Source organism: Podarcis pityusensis (assembly GCF_964106645.2).
Source record: "Podarcis pityusensis genome assembly, chromosome: 14".
Taxonomy (NCBI): domain Eukaryota; kingdom Metazoa; phylum Chordata; class Lepidosauria; order Squamata; family Lacertidae; genus Podarcis; species Podarcis pityusensis.
In genome coordinates this window covers 1,932,307-1,947,663 of record NC_138039.1, presented here as the reverse complement: position 1 = coordinate 1,947,663, position 15,357 = coordinate 1,932,307, and the positions used below count along the sequence as shown (strand labels likewise).

General features: G+C 49.4%; 1 protein-coding gene across 3 annotated transcripts in view; it reads left to right on the top strand.

Annotated features, from left to right (window-relative positions):
- LOC308462905 (trinucleotide repeat-containing gene 18 protein-like) overlaps positions 1-15,357 on the top strand; it is a 124,435-nt gene that overhangs the window by 46,476 nt on the left and 62,602 nt on the right. For all 3 annotated transcript variants that reach the window (XM_080980895.1, XM_080980894.1, XM_080980893.1), the window contains exon 3: positions 1,251-3,101. In XM_080980895.1, coding sequence (XP_080837021.1) covers positions 1,251-3,101 — 1,851 coding nt within the window. The remainder of the gene's footprint in view (positions 1-1,250; positions 3,102-15,357) is intronic.

The window sequence follows — 15,357 nt, the reverse complement described above, 5'->3', positions numbered from 1 at the left end:
AGCCACTCCCAGTCTCCAGTCTAGCTGCCACATGACTGGGTGCCTCTGGTCCTGTAAGTGCACCTGGGCACCATGAGGACTAGTGGCCTGAGATGGCTCCTTCCTTCTCCTTGCATTTGCCTGATCCTCTTTTTTGCAGCTGCCTAAGCTGGTCGCCTGTTGCCTCCCATCTTGGGGCAGGAATTTCTGCTCTGGGAGAAGGGCAGGCTCCCATTTCTCCATCCAGAATCTGTTTTCTGGGTGGCTTCCAGACTTATGGAAGGAGAAAAGCTTCTCTCTCTCCTCAATTTCCTCCCAAAATAGACATAATTTCTTAGACTTCTGTCACAGAAGGCACGGTCCATTTCAGGCACTGGTACACATGGTCTTATCCCTCCCATTTGCTCCCCACAACAACCCTGTGAGGCAGGTTAGGCTGAGAGAGGCAGTGAGTGGCCGCATGTCACGCACTGAGCTTTGCCATGGTCAGGTGGGGAATTCGAACCCAGGTCTCTCCCGGCTCTTAGTGTGGCCCTCTAACCACCGCACCACACTGGCTGAATGTATATGGGACGAATATGGTGTTGAATGTATATGGGATGCGCATAGAGACATTTGCATGGTACAGGATGAGTGCATCTCACATGGTTGAAATTGTGCAAGTCATATCCAAGCAAGGCAGAAAGCTTAACCCCTTTTCCCCGCCACCTGCCAGGTCAACTTGGGGTTCCCCGGCACACAACGATATTTCGTTGTATTTTTCCATTTTTTAATTATTGAATTTCAAAATACTAATCCACACGAAAAGGAAAAAGCAAGTGTCTCAGGCATACAGAAGCTAAAGTAAGTGAAAGTCATTAGGATCGGAGAACTCTGCCCCCCCCCAACCAAAGCAAAATAAACTCTTTTCAATATTAGGAAATAACGGGGTACTAACCCAAGGCAAATTATAATACACTTCACCATTAACGTTGCCGTGTTTGGTTTACTACATTAACTTGTTTACTTTCTGTGTTATAGGGTACAGATGGTGTGAAATAAAAAACCAAAAACCCCAAACCCATCTCTGCTCTCTATATGCCAATCTGTGCCATTAACACGTCCCTGCCATGTTCCTCATTATTATGCATATACAATTAAGTCATGCCGCATTTTGTTGGAATTATCGCATTGTTTGGGTCCCTGTGGCACTTTGAATCTGTGCAATCATGTTTCCTTTGCAAGCTCTCCGCCTTGCTTGGGGTTGCTTAAGTGTCTTCCTTGTTTTGCAGGTGGGTTTTATCTTGGCGGCCACGCAGGGCAGCCTCCCTTGCACCCCCAGGGCCCCCCCTTGAGGACGGCAGCCGGCCACGGGCCCAGCGCCCTCCACCGCGAGAAGGAGCTTGGGCACCTGCCCAGGGCCTCAAAGGACGGTGCCAGGGACATCAGCAAGGAGCGGGCATGCCGGGGCGACGTCCTTCTGGCCGGCCCCAAGAAAGAGGGCAAGGCCCGGGAGGAACCCAGACCACACAGCGTGGTGGACCTCACCCAGGACGCCAAGCCCGACAGCGACAGGAAAGTGAGCGCCCCCGACAAGGGTGCCAGGGCCGGGGAGCAGCCGCTGCCCCCCTTCCTGGCTGAGCACGTGCCGAGTCGCGGCGCCCACGGCGGAGAACCAAAGTTCAAGAACCCGCTGCAGACCTCCTCGCTCAGCAACTGCAACGGCGGAGGGGACCCTCTGGGGAAAGCGCTGGGCTCGGAGCAGGACCGCTGCGCCAGGGACCCTGCGCGACACGACGAGAACATGAGGCCTTCCTCGCACTCGGAGCGGCTGCGGAGGGGGGATTCCGGGGCGGGGGCCGCCGCCTTGCACGTGGCCTGCAGCTGCCCCTCTCCGGGCCAGCCGGGGAAGCTGGCCCCCGCTTCCTCTGCCTTCCCCCCGCAGCCGGTCCATTCCAACATGTACACCATCTTCCCTCTGGCCAAGGAGGCCGGCAGGGAGCACAAGGTCATCGCGCCCACCTTTGTGCCTTCCGTGGAGGCTTATGACGAACGCAGCGGGCCCATCCAGATCGCCTCGCAGGCCCGGGACAACGGTGGCGGCAAGGTGAAGGAGAAGGACCCGCCGGCCGCCCGGGTGGGTGTCCTCCAGGCCTTGCCCGAGAGGTGCCTGGGCGACGGCGCCCGCAGCCTGCTGCCCTCGGACTTTGCGGCGCACGGCGACGCCAAGAGGATGGAGGTTTTGCGCGAGAAGGGCTCCGTCATCCGAGCCACCTCCACGGCGCTCAGGAAGCAGGGGCCCCCAGAGACGTTCCTCAGCAGGCCCCGGCTCGGCTCCCCCGAAAGCAGGGGCGACTTCCTCGCCTCCAAAGACTTGCTCAAGCCGGGCTCGGAGTCAGAGCATCGCTCCTGCGAGCGGGAGCGGTTTCCGCGGCCCGGCTGCAAGGACGCGGCGAAGATCTATGGCACTTTGGACAGTTCTTCCTCCTCTTCCTCTTCTTCTTTGTCGTCCGCCTCATCCCGGGGGCAGCACCTCGACCACGGCCAGCCCCCAAAGCCCTCCGAGCAGAAATGGAAGCCTTTCGACATGGGCAACTTTGCCACCACGCAGATGGCGGTCTTGGCGGCACAGCACAACCAGGCTAGCCGGGCGGAGGAGGAAGCCAAGAAGGCGTACCTCGACCCCGGAGGCCTACAGAGGACCGTGGTGACGGCGACTCGGAGCGCAGAAGGCCTCCATCCTACCTCTCACGGAGAAGGCTCGGCCATGCAGAGCCTCATCAAGTACAGCGGCAGCTTTGCCAAGGAGGCGGCGGCGGCTCGGTCGGGCAGCGGCAAGAAGAGCCCCTTCGGTGGTTTGGGGCACATGAAGGCCGACCCCGCCCTGCAGGCTTCGGCCAGGATCCAGCAGCTGCTGCCCCCCCAGGCCAGCAAACAGCTGAAGAAGGAGCCTGAGCGGCCCGAGAGTGCCAAGTCCTTTGGGCGCGAGAGCATCGGGTCGCAGGGCGAGGGGGAGGTGCGCCACCTCCCCGTGGGCATCGCCGTGGCCGTGGCGAGGCAGAAGGACAACAGTGGCAGCGGCGGGAAGGTGGGGCCGGGATTGGCGGACCACGATCGCGCCCTCTCCCTGGGCAACGTCAAAGGTAGGTCACCCGATGGGGAGGGTGGCTGGGCATTCTCTGGCGGGTAGCAGGTGATGGTAGAATTGTAGGAAAGGCCGGAGATTTTCCTGCTAGGAAAACTGCCAATAGAAATAAAGCAAAATACAAGTCCGCTGCTTATGTATTCAGTTACGCCTGCAAGAATACTGATAGCCAGAAGTTGGAAATGTGAAACAACACCTACAATAATAGATTGGCAATCAGTTATGCTTGAGTACTTTCAATTAGCAAAGCTGACCGGAAAAATCAGAGGGGCCCCAAATCAAAAAATATTTAGAGAATGGAGACTATTCAAAGAATATATAAGATTATATTGTAAAAATGACGTTATACTAGCAGAACCGAATGATACTTGTATATAATAAACAAATGGAATAAATATACTAGAAAAATATACAGGAAAAGTTATAAAACAAACTGTGCGATAAAATTAAGACAATAGAAAAAGTACAAGAAGAATGATTGGAAGTTTCTTTCAGAAGACTTTATTAGAAAAGACAGGATGTTATAGCCAATGTTCATCTTATTGTTAACTCTTCTTTGCTTTTGAATTTTTATTTTCTTTATCTTTTTTCTTTTATCTTTTTGTGTTTAATTTTGCTGTAACTATGTGTAATGTGTATGTAAGGTGATATTTTAAATCAATAAAGATGAATTTATATAAAAAAAAATTAAAAAAAGAATTGTAGGGTGGATGGAGGGGAACCGAAAGCTCAGCTCATGCAACTCCCTACAATGCAGGAATTAGATCAGGGGTCAGCAAAGTTTTGTGGCTTGGGCCGGTTTGCGGTCCTGCAGACACCGTGGTGGGCTAGAGTGTGTGCACATGCACAAATGCACGAACCCTATTACCCAATGGGAAGCCGGCTAGCACTGCGAAAAGTGGTCCCTGCTTTGCTCTGTGCAAAGTTTAGATGGATGATAGAGTTTAGATGATAGAGTGAGTAAGTGAGTGAGTGTGTGTCTGGGCAAAATGGAGGCTTGTTCTTTGGGTGGTGCTGGGAAAATCCATTTCTGGGTGTCTTGTTCTGTTTTCAATGCTCAGCTGTTGTCCAAGAATGTTCTTTGCCTAACCATAGCTTGCCCAAGAGCGAAAGGCAGGTCTTGCTCAAGACCTCTGTGTTATTGCACAGGAGCCAACCAAGCGGGCAGCGGGGGTCCACGGGCCGGTTAAATGACCCCCCATGAGCAGTTTGTGGCCCATGGGCCTTAGGTTGCCAACCCCTGAATTAGATGGATCAGGCTGGGCGGGAGTTGCTTGTGGGGCTGTGCCCAGCCGCTGTGGGTTCATAGATTCAGAAGGGGCCTCAGAGCTCACCCAGCTTGCTGCCAAAGCTAGATGTCTGTGGCTGAGGCTGGCAGCCGGACACTCTAGTCCCCATGCCCAGGGAGTGTTAGGTTGGCCAAGACAGGTGTGTTGTGCTGCAGTGCCTAGCAAGTGTGGGGTGATGTGCTGGGGGGCTTCTGTTGGCCATGAGAGGGGGCTCCGGTGCCTAGCAAGGCCTGTTGGTCTTTCCCAGGACTGTACGATGCAAAACGACCGATGCAAAAAAAATGAGTTTTATGGACATTTGGGTTTATAGTTTACAGGCAGATTTCAGTATTTTCATGTTGCAGAATTAAGAGTATTCTTTCTTTTTGAGTTCACAGCACACACACACCCCACTCATTGATCCTACAGAATATATGGGGTTTTTTTGTGGTTTTGCAAAGACGTCTTGAGTTGCCTGCGGGGAGAGAAGGCGGCTGATAAATTTAAAAATCAATAGTGATAGTAATAACTCTCTAGGCTGGAAGGGTGTGTGTTTAAGTCTGAAAGCTCTCCTAGCATGCAAAGGGGGTCTGTGTTTGTTTGTTCCCTTTGCAGGCATCCCAAAGTCCTTGCGCAGAGACGTGGCTGGTTACTTGCGAAGGTCTCTCTCCTTTGTTTTTCAAAGGCTCTGAGCTCCTCTCTCAAACAAGCACCCCTTTATCTGTGAACTGCCACATTTAATTTTTACGAGAGGTGCCGTAATCACCCATGGCTCTTTCCATACTGAGCGGAGGCTGGTCAAATTTTTATTTCCCACGAGGTAGAAACTGATGCAACAGGGCATCTCCTGAACTTGCAATGAATTAGACTGGCCATTGGGTGTCACTGTCGTATCACAAAAAGGAGTAAACGGTTATTATTTTTGAGAGAGAAAATATGTGCAGTGTACACTGTATATGAGAGAGACTGCCTGACCCTATATATGCTTACTCACGAGAAAGCCCTACTGTGCTCAGTAGGGAATGATGCAAAATGACCGCCGGTTCCTTCTAGCTGGGTCAGTCCTGTGTTTTGAAAAACAAATCTCCCCTTGACCACTGCTGTTAAAAACAAGCTGAAAATCTGCCGTTGGTGTCGGTAGCCATCTTTTAGCCTGAGTAATTGTGAGGGTTGTGTCTGTGTGTCACTTAAGTTCTCTGTAATGTTGGTCACTCGGCTTCTTCATTTTTTATTTTCTTTTTGAGAAAAGCAATTTATTGGAAGTGTTGGCCGAGCCAGGAGGCTGGCGTTCAGCTGGTTTTTGATGGGTCTGGGATATAGGCAGGGCCAGTGGCTTTTGGCAGGTTCACCCCGTGGCAAAGCCCAGCATTTTTTGGCCAGTTTGGAGGTGTGGAGTGAAGCACAAAACCTGTTTATTCAGCTGATGTGTGTGTCTAAAGAAGCGGTTTTCTGGGGAGGGGGCAGGAATAAGACTTGCTCTAGCAACTGGACCTAAAAAAACTGCTTTGTTTTCTGTTTGCTTGGCTGACAACCTGTGTGTGTGTGTGTGTGTGTGTGTGTATTTTATTTTAATTTTTACAGGCATAAACTCCAGCTGTGCATATTTATCCAGGACAGTCCCCGTTTCACGGTCCTGCCTCTAGAATATCTGCATCCCTGTTCAGCTTTGCTGGGTCATTTGAGGAAAATTGTCTTAGAGCTGAAGAGCCCCACTTCTTCCTCAAGAACTCCTAGTAGAAGTTAGGTTCCTGAATGATGTGTTGGCAGTGGTGGTGGAGCAGGGGTCGGCAACCTAAGGCCCATGGGCCACAAGGGGCCCATGGACTCCCGCTGCCAGCTCGGTCGGCTCTCATGCACCACGCTAAACCGGCGCGGAGTAGAGCGGGGACTGCCTTCTGTGACGCTAGTCGGCTTCCCATTGGCTGCAGGAAGCTCCTGTCAGCCAATGGGAAGCTGTGCACGCCTCCTCCGCGCCAGACGAAGCATCAGAAATAGCGTTTGCGCCTGCGTGCGAGCGTGCGTGCACACTCCGGCCCACCGTGGCGTCTTTTTTGGTGTCAATTCAGCGTTCGGTGCACAGCCTGCCATTTTGCACTATACACAGGTACATTTTGAACGATAGATAGATAGATAGATAGATAGATAGATAGATAGATAGATAGATGTTAGAGTGAGTGAGTTGTGTCTGGGCAAAATGGAGACTAGATCTTTTGGTGGTGCTGGTAAAATCCATTTCTGGGTGTCCTTGTTCTGTTTTCAATGTTCAGCTGTTGTCCAAGAGTGTTCTTTGCCTAACTGTAGCTTGCCCAAGAGTGAAAAACAGGTCTTGCTCAAGACCTCCACATTATTGCTCTTATTTTAAAGCCGGACATAGCTATTTGCTGCCTTTTGTGGAAATGGCCCTGAAATCACTTTGATGCGATGTGTCCTATGTGGAGATCTTGAGCACCCGGCTCCTCCTAGTGCGGTGGTGGCAATGTGATCATGGGATGATCTGTGGCAATAGGCCGCTGAGAACAAAATGGCGCTGGTTGTGCTCAGGTGAGGAGCAAAAGGAAGTAGGAACATGGCCAGAGAGCCTACCCACATACCACGAAAGGTCCCTCCTACCAGCAGCAACTGTGAACATTTAATGGGTTATTTTTTCCACGTTACAGGGAGAATCTGGTTCAAATGTTGTCTGGCCTTTTTGGTCCCAACAGCCCTGTGTGGGTACCACAATAATAATAATAATAATAATAATAATAAAAATCACATGAATGAGCCACACTGGATTCCACCATTAACTTGGAAGCAGCCCTAGAAGGGGAAGGTAGGAAGCTGCCATATAATGGGTGAACCCATTGAACCATCGAGCGCAGCATTCTTGGCCCTGAATGGCAGCAGCTCTTGAGAGTCTTGGCCAAGAGTCTTTTCACAGGGTTTGTGACTTGGTTCCTTTTAAACAACAGATGCCCAGAACTGAAGCTGGGATAGTCCATATGCAAACCATGTGGTGTACCTCTGAGCAGTGGTTAAAAAAAATAAAAATGTATTTGGAGACATGGGGTCCCCCTTTTCTAGCATAATGAGCCAAAATGAGCCGCTGTATAATAAATAATAAAATTTTATTTATACCCCGCCCTCCCTCCCCAGCCAAGACCGGGCTCAGGGCGGCTAACACCAGGTATAAAAACCATTGATTAAAATACAACTTAAAGACAAGATTAACGTGCAACATTAAAATGCAGCCTCATTTCAGTAGAAACTCAAATCAAAAACTTTTTGGGGATGAAAACGTCAAATCTTCACTAGGGTTTTGAGTTGTACATGGGTGTGCTGTGCAACAGAGAAGGAAAAGGAAAGAGAGACATGATGAAAAATCAAACCCGTAGCAGAATTAACTGACAACTCGCATTACTGTTGGATTTGAGGGTCAGGGAGTCCGGTCCATTTGCCAAATTGAACAGAAGCTTTGCACAAAATATTAGAGCGTGAATTATGTGTAGCAGCGCTGTGTGAGGCTGAAAGCCTTTGCGGTGTTAACATAACTGGAGAGAACTCTCACAAAATTAAGACCGTGTGGTCTGTTCACCTCCCTACTCCGTGAGAAAAAGTATTTACAGTGGAACCTCGGTTTTCGAGCGTCTCGGTAGCCAAACATTTCGGCTTTCAAACGCCCAAAACCCGGAAGTAATTGCCTCTGTTTCTGAACGCTTTTCAGAAGTCGGACAGCTTCCGAGGTGCGTTTCTCAATGGAATTTGCTGACCGCCCTTTGCGCCTTGGTTGTCGGACGGTTCGGAAGTCGAACGGTCTTCTGGAAAGAATTACGTTCGACAACCGAGGTTCCACTGTGTTGCCCACTGGCTAGTTTTTAGGTTTAGGAGCCCCACATGAAAAATGACCCGTATTGTTAAAATGCACACAGGATTTGGCTCAGAAAGGGATTTTTGCACACTGACTGAGGTTGCTGAGATTTGGGAGCGGCTGGTGCATGCATTTGCGTGTGAGAGAGGTAGAGCCAAGAGCGAAGGCATCTTAATTCTAGAATTTGCAGAGTGCTCCTTAAATTTACAGTGGTACCTCTGGTTGCGAATGAGATCCGTTCAGGAGGCCTGTTCGCAAGCGGAAAAGAACGTAACCCGCGCCTGCGCACGTGTGGGTCACGATTCGCCGCTTCTGCGCATGCGCGTGATGTCATTTTGCGCATCTGCACATGCGCGAGCGGTGAAACCTGGAAGTAACCCGTTCCATTACTTCTGGGTCACCACGGGATGCAACCTGAAAATGCGCAACCCAAAGCAAACGTAACTTGAGGTGTGACTGTATAGCCAAGAGGAGCAGGACTCCAGCCAGCCGAGGATGCTGTTCCTTGCCGCCAGCTCGCAAGGCATGTGCCTTCCCATGCTCGCTGGCGGCCCTGCAGCCTTCCTGCCTCTCCTTCCTTCCCTGGCCACTCCAAGGTGCGCCGCTGATGCTCTCCGAGGCAGATGCGTTGGGCCTGGTGGAGCGAACCCTCCCTCTTTGCGCTTCAGAAAGGGAGAGGCAGACTTGGACGTATCCATCAGTCCGTCTGCCACTGACGGCCAGGCCAGCGCTTTTGTTCCGGGGCCTCGTTTTTTTCTGGCAGACGTCTCCCTGCTCCGCCTTGCACCCGGTTCCCACAGCACCCGGCCCACCGCTTTGGCTGGAGCCAGGAGACGGGGAGGGGTGGTGGCTGCAAGCCCACGGAGGGGATTTGTTTGTCTGAGCTGGTTTGGAGAGAGGGCCCCCCCAACCCTTGCTCTGTACCGCAGCCCACCCCACCCCAGCCACCCTCCCCGGCCGCGTTAAACATAATTTACTGAGCAGAACTAAAAGCCTGCAAACAAGGCTTGCATTCTGCCAGGCTGCCCGGGCGGTTGCTAAGCGATGGAATTGGCTTTCAGAAAGAAAACAAGGCCTGCCTTTCTCTCCAGCCACGTCTGCCCCCTTTCCCCCCGTCCCGGTGTGCCAAGAGACGTTTTCGCTAATAACATTAGTTCGCTTGCGCCGAGTGGAGGGCGCTTGAATGCTCAGAAGCGTTTCCCCCCCGCCCTTAAGAGAAAAGCCCAGGGCTTTACTTGGCTAATCTCCTCGTATTTGGCAAGTAAACCTATACTCCTTTAATGCAGGGCATCGGTTGCCGAGGCAACGGGGCCCAGGGTTGCTCCCCACCCCTCTGGCTTTAGCCTGCGCATAACTGATTGAATCTCGAAGGCGCTTCGTGCGTCAAACGCCGGGCGTATTTTATCGAGACAAGACCGGCCATTGAGTTGCCGGAGACAATTGCCGGCTTGTAAATTGCAGGGGGGCCTATCCTGTTGCAGGAATGGGGTGGGTGACATTTATGAGCAAGTGGGGGGGGGGAGAGAGCAAAGAGTATACTGGCTGTTATCCACCCTCCTTATTTTTTGCAGTCAGACGTCACAATGAACCGCCGCAGCAACAAATAGTTTGGAATAATAATAATGTGTCTTGCAAAAATAAACACCACGCCAGTTGTTTGTTTGGTTTCAGGCCATTTTGGCCCATGCAAGAGTGGCAGGGAGTGTGTGTCTGTGTGTGGGAGACTGAGTCCAGGCTGCCTCCAACCCAGCAGCCCCCCTGAAAAGCGGCTGAACATTTCATTAAATAAATAAAATGCACTGCGTGGCAGGGGTGTGGGTTAGTGTGCTGGATGTGCCATTGCGGTGAGGGTCACCCCCGAGGCTGCCTGTTGGCTGGGCTTAGTTAGCAGGTGCAAAAATAACCCCAAATCAGCTGGCACCAAGCACTCCGCATTTGGGTTGTGGACTCCGGCATGCGTTGCAGGGAAGGTTTGGTGTCGCTGGGCAAAGAAGTTTGGGAGTCCGAAAGCAGCGAGGGTCAGTCCCTCATATGCTCTCCGTGTTTTCACCAGCAAAACTAGGGAGGTTTTTCTAAAATCTTTCGCAAGGGAGCCCTGTTTATGACGCAGTTATAGCCCCGTGTGCATTTTGCTCAGTCAGTAGAGCACAATACAGTGGTACCTCGGGTTACAGACACTTCAGGTTACAGATTCCGCTAACCCAGAAATAGTACCTCGGGTTAAGAACTTTGCTTCAGGATGAGAACAGAAATCGTGTTCCAGCAGCACGGCAGCAGCAGGAGGCCCCATTAGCTAAAGTGGTGCTTCAGGTTAAGAACAGTTTCAGATTAAGAACGGACCTCCGGAACGAATTAAGTTCTTAACCCGAGGTACCACTGTACTCTTAATCTCAGGGTTGCGGGTTCAAGTCCCACGTTGGGCAAAAGATTCTTGGACTGCAGAGGGTTGGGCTAGATGACCCTTGTCGACTCTTCCAGCTCTCCTTTCCTCTGATTCTATAATTTCATTTCCTTCTGACCTCACTATTTACCACTCTGTAATATATGTATCTTACGTGGGTGGCGCTGTGATCTAAACCACTGAGCCTTGGCCTCGCCGATCGGAAGGTCGGCGGTTCAAATCCCCGTGACAGGGTGAGCTCCTGTTGTTCGGTCCCTGCTCCTGTCCACCTAGCAGTTCAAAAGCACGTCAAAGTTCAAGTAGATAAATAGGTACCGCTCCGGAGGGGAAGGTAAACGGCGTTTCCATGTGCTGCTCTGGTTCACCAGAAGCGGCTTAGTCATGCTGGCCACATGACCCAGAAAAACTGTGTCGGCTCCCTCGGCCAGTAGAGCGAGATGAGCGCCGCAACCCCAGAGTCATCCGCGACTGGACTTAACTATCAGGGGTCCTTTACCTTTACCTTTAATATATGTACCTGCAACGCAGGATAGGACTTTGTGCTTCTGATGGAGTGGAGCCCATCTTGCTATAAGAAATGTGCTAGACTTTGAAGGTGCCACAAGATTGTTTTTCCTGCAAAAGGAGATCCCCTCTGGAAATGGTGACTCTCCCTCTCTTCACACCAAAAATCATTGCTTGTCGCCTCTGTGTGCTTCCCGATCTCTATTTGCTGGGATGGCCCGCACCTTATTTTTTAGAGGGCGGAAAATATCTGTACCTAGAAAATCAACAACAGATTTTCTCCTTGATTTGGTTTAAAAACAAACAAACAAACCTTTCTTGGGATGCCTTGTTAAAATGTTAGCTAGACTCGTCATACTTTAGGGTTTGCCTCTCTTCAGCAGAATGAGCGACAAATTCAGCAGTGGAGAGAATGAAGTCATACACATTTCCATCTCCAGAGGGCAGAGGGACTGTGAGAATCTCTGGGGAGTACCATATTTTTCGCTCTATAAGACGCACTTTTTCCCTCCTAAAAAGTAAGGGGAAATGTGTGTGCGTCTTATGGAGTGAATGCAGGCTGCTCAGCTATCCCAGAAGCCAGAACAGCAAGAGGGATTGCTGCGCAGCGATCCCTCTTGCTGTTCTGGCTTCTGGGATTCAGAATATTTTTTTCCTTGTTTTCTTCCTCCAAAAAATAGGTGCGTCTTATGGTCTGTTGCGCCTTATAGAGCGAAAAATACGGTAATTGCCTCATGCACCTCATCCCTCCAAAAATGCATGAACGGCGAACACCAAAACACCAAGCAGCCTGCCATTTTGCACAGCGTAGCTGCCGAGTTGCACGTCACGTTTGTCTGGCATACCGTATCTTCAATCTGAAGTTGAAACAAAATAAAAAAATTCCTTCCAGTAGCACTTTAGAGACCAACTAAGTTTGTTCTTGGTATGGGCTTTCGTGTGCATGCACACTTCTTCAGATACACTGAAACAGAAGTCACCAGACCCTTATATACCTCAGGTTAAGAACTTTATTCGTTCAGGAGGTCTGTACTTAACCTGAAACTGTTCTTAACCTGAAGCACCACTTTAGCTAATGGGGCCTCCCGCTGCCGTCGGAGCACGATTTCTGTTCTCATCCTGAAGCAAAGTTCTTAATCTGAGGTACTGTCTCTGGGTTAGCGGAGTCTGTAACCTGAAGCGTATGTAACCTGAAGCGTATGTAACCCGAGGTACCACTGTATAGTGAGAAGGTGGGGTGTGATATTACAGTCATACCTCAGGTTACAGATGCTTCAGGTTGTTTTTTCGGGTTACTTCCAGGTTTCAGTGGTCGCGCATGCACAGAAGCACCAAATCGCAACCCACACATGCACAGACGCACCGCTGCGGATTGTGAGCGTGCATCCCACACGGATCACGTTCGCTACCCGAGCGTCCACTGTACTTAAAAGGGTGGTGGGGATGGGTGATTGGCTGATAGGTGTGGTAAACCTGTTGATGACTGTATCACCCATGAAAGCTCATACCAATAACAAACTTGGTCTCTAAGGTGCTACTGGAAGGAAATTTTTATTTTGTTTCGACAACGGCAGACCAACACGGCTGCCTACCTGCAACTTCAATCTGAAGGTGTGCTGTTTTCTTTTCCTTTAAATTAGTGCAAAGCAGGGCTGTTCCACAGCAAATCCATGCCGCATACAGCTGATGTTTTAGGAATCTTCAGCTCCAGTAGAGTTGGAAGCGACGTCATCTAGGGCCAACCCACTGCCAATGCACAAATCACAACTAAAGATGGGGAGAGTGGTCCTTCATAGGAGAATCATGCCCCACTTTTTGTCTACAGAAGTTGGGCCCTCCCTTCCTTTTTCCAGTGCACCCGCTTGTCTGATTTGTGAACCTTTGGGTCTTCATTTCCTTTATTCTTGGGAGGCTGTGCACATCAAAACCAGATCAAAAGTGTGTCTCTCTGCTTAATGAATTTAAGACTTCTGAACATTTTAGGACTGCAGCCCGGGTGCCAATTCTTTTTTCCCCCTCAAGTGTACATATGAGGCATTGAAAGATGAAAGAGCAGCATATTGTACTTTTTGTCCATCAAATAATTTTTGGAAAGAAATCTAAAAGTGCACATGCAGTTAATGATGCCATTAAAATGTGCTGATAGCTATTTTCTAAATATAAAGAGCTATACAAGTTTCGTTCTTCCCTGGTCTGCTGAACAATGCAGTTTACGCCTCTAATTCTGAGAGTGCCTTGAATCTGCTCCTTCCCAGCATCCTAGACTCACTTTTCCAAGTGCAAGGCTACAATCCTAATCCCATTTACTTGGGAGTAAACCCCATGGAAGTGAAGAGGATTTACTTTTGAGTAGACATAGGATTATGTTGTTAATATGCCCCTCGCTTCCTCCAATCCTATTTTAAAAGCAATTAGGCAGAGTTTACTTAGTGTTACTGGTGTTATTTAGTAGGAAGCTAATACTGATTTTTAAACCATCGTTTTGCATTGACCAACTGGTTTTTGCAATAATATAGTGGATGCATTTTTACATTTCCAGGGTTGTCAAGCTACTAAGCAAAAGATCAGGGTTGTGGGAATGTTGCAGTACAAGCAAAGAGGGATGGTTTTCTGGCACTGTGAATGTTTATTTTTCTTTACCTGAATGGCATTATGTATTTGTATCTTTCTTTCATCCTAGGAGCTCAAGACTGTAAATAATAATAATAATAATAATAATAATAATAATAATAAATTATTATTATTATTATTATTATTATTATTATTATTATTAATACCCTGCCCATCTGGCTGGGTTTCCCCAGCCACTCTGGGTGGCTTCCAACAAAACATTTAAAATGCAATCTTGTCTTCCCTTTCCCTTCCCCCTTTTAAAACTTTCACAGCAGCCCTTTGAGGTAGGCTAGACTTGGGAGTCGGTAGCCCAGGCACCAAAGTTGTGAACCTGCATGTACTTAGAGTATTTGTTGGTTGTTTTTATTTATCAGGGTTGCCAAATTTTCTTTGTTTTTGTATTCTGTAAATATTCAGACTCTGAAGTCTTGCAGTTAAAGCAAAGGGTGGGGGGCTGTTTCGTGGCTGTGTGCATGTTTAGTTTTCTTTCCATCCATGGCACTATATATTTAGAGCTTGCTTTTCCTTCCAGGAGCACAAGGTTGAGTACATTGCCTTCCCCACCCTCCCCTTTTATCTTTGCAACAGCCCTGTGAGGTAGGCTAGGGAAGGTTAATACATATGCCTAAGTAGCAGTTCTTGCCAACAGATTGCAGGTGTGGGTAGGTGCAATCCACAGTTTACCAGGGCCCAGGAAATCCTGTTGGCATCCCTGCAAGTAAGAACTGCAGCCCATTGCACAATCTTTTTTGTTGCATGAAAGCAGTCCTCTTATCAGGGGCACAAAATCATTTCCAGAAGCAAAATAAAAAAATTCCTTCCAGTAGCACCTTAGAGACCAACTAAGTTTCTTATTGGTATGAGCTTTCGTGTGCATGCACACTTCTTCAGATACACATGTGCATGCACATGAAAGCTCATACCAATAACAAACTTAGTTGGTCTCTAAGGTGCCACTGGAAGGATTTTTTTTATTTTGTTTCGTCTACGGCAGACCAACACGGCTGCCTACCTATATCCAGAAGCAAATGATACACTTCCCAGCTGGGTTGCGTGAATCAGTCTTGGTTCTTCGCGACATTGAGTCCTGTGTGATCCAGAAGCTTGCACACCTTCACGCCTCCTGGCAGATAAGACAACATACCTAAAGCATAGCTTCCTGTGGGCCTGACATTGACACGTGGCAGCTGCCCACAGGACCTACAGCCTCCAAAAAACAAAAAATTCCCAGGCGACTGGGCCTGGAAGCCAACTTATCAATGCCCTGCAGAGCTTCCTGATGTGAGATTGCTTTGGAACGTTGTGGGGAATTGAAGGAGAGTGTTTGGGCTTCACATGAATTTCCCACAAGGCGCTGAACTGATGTGTCAGAGGGCAGTGTAGGAATGTTAAATGCCAGCTCCCAGCTGCTGTTACTGCCACCACCAAGTCAACCTAACCGGGTCGAATGATTTAGGAGGGGTCCCTTCAGCATCTCCAAAACTGGAAGCCCACCTTGGTTGCGTGGTGAGTTCCTCCCCTCCCCCTGTGGAAATAAAGACACATGACGCAATTATTAAGGTTAATGGGCTAAATAAGGCCACAACTTTATTGGGTACAGGTGATGAGCAGTATTGGCTTA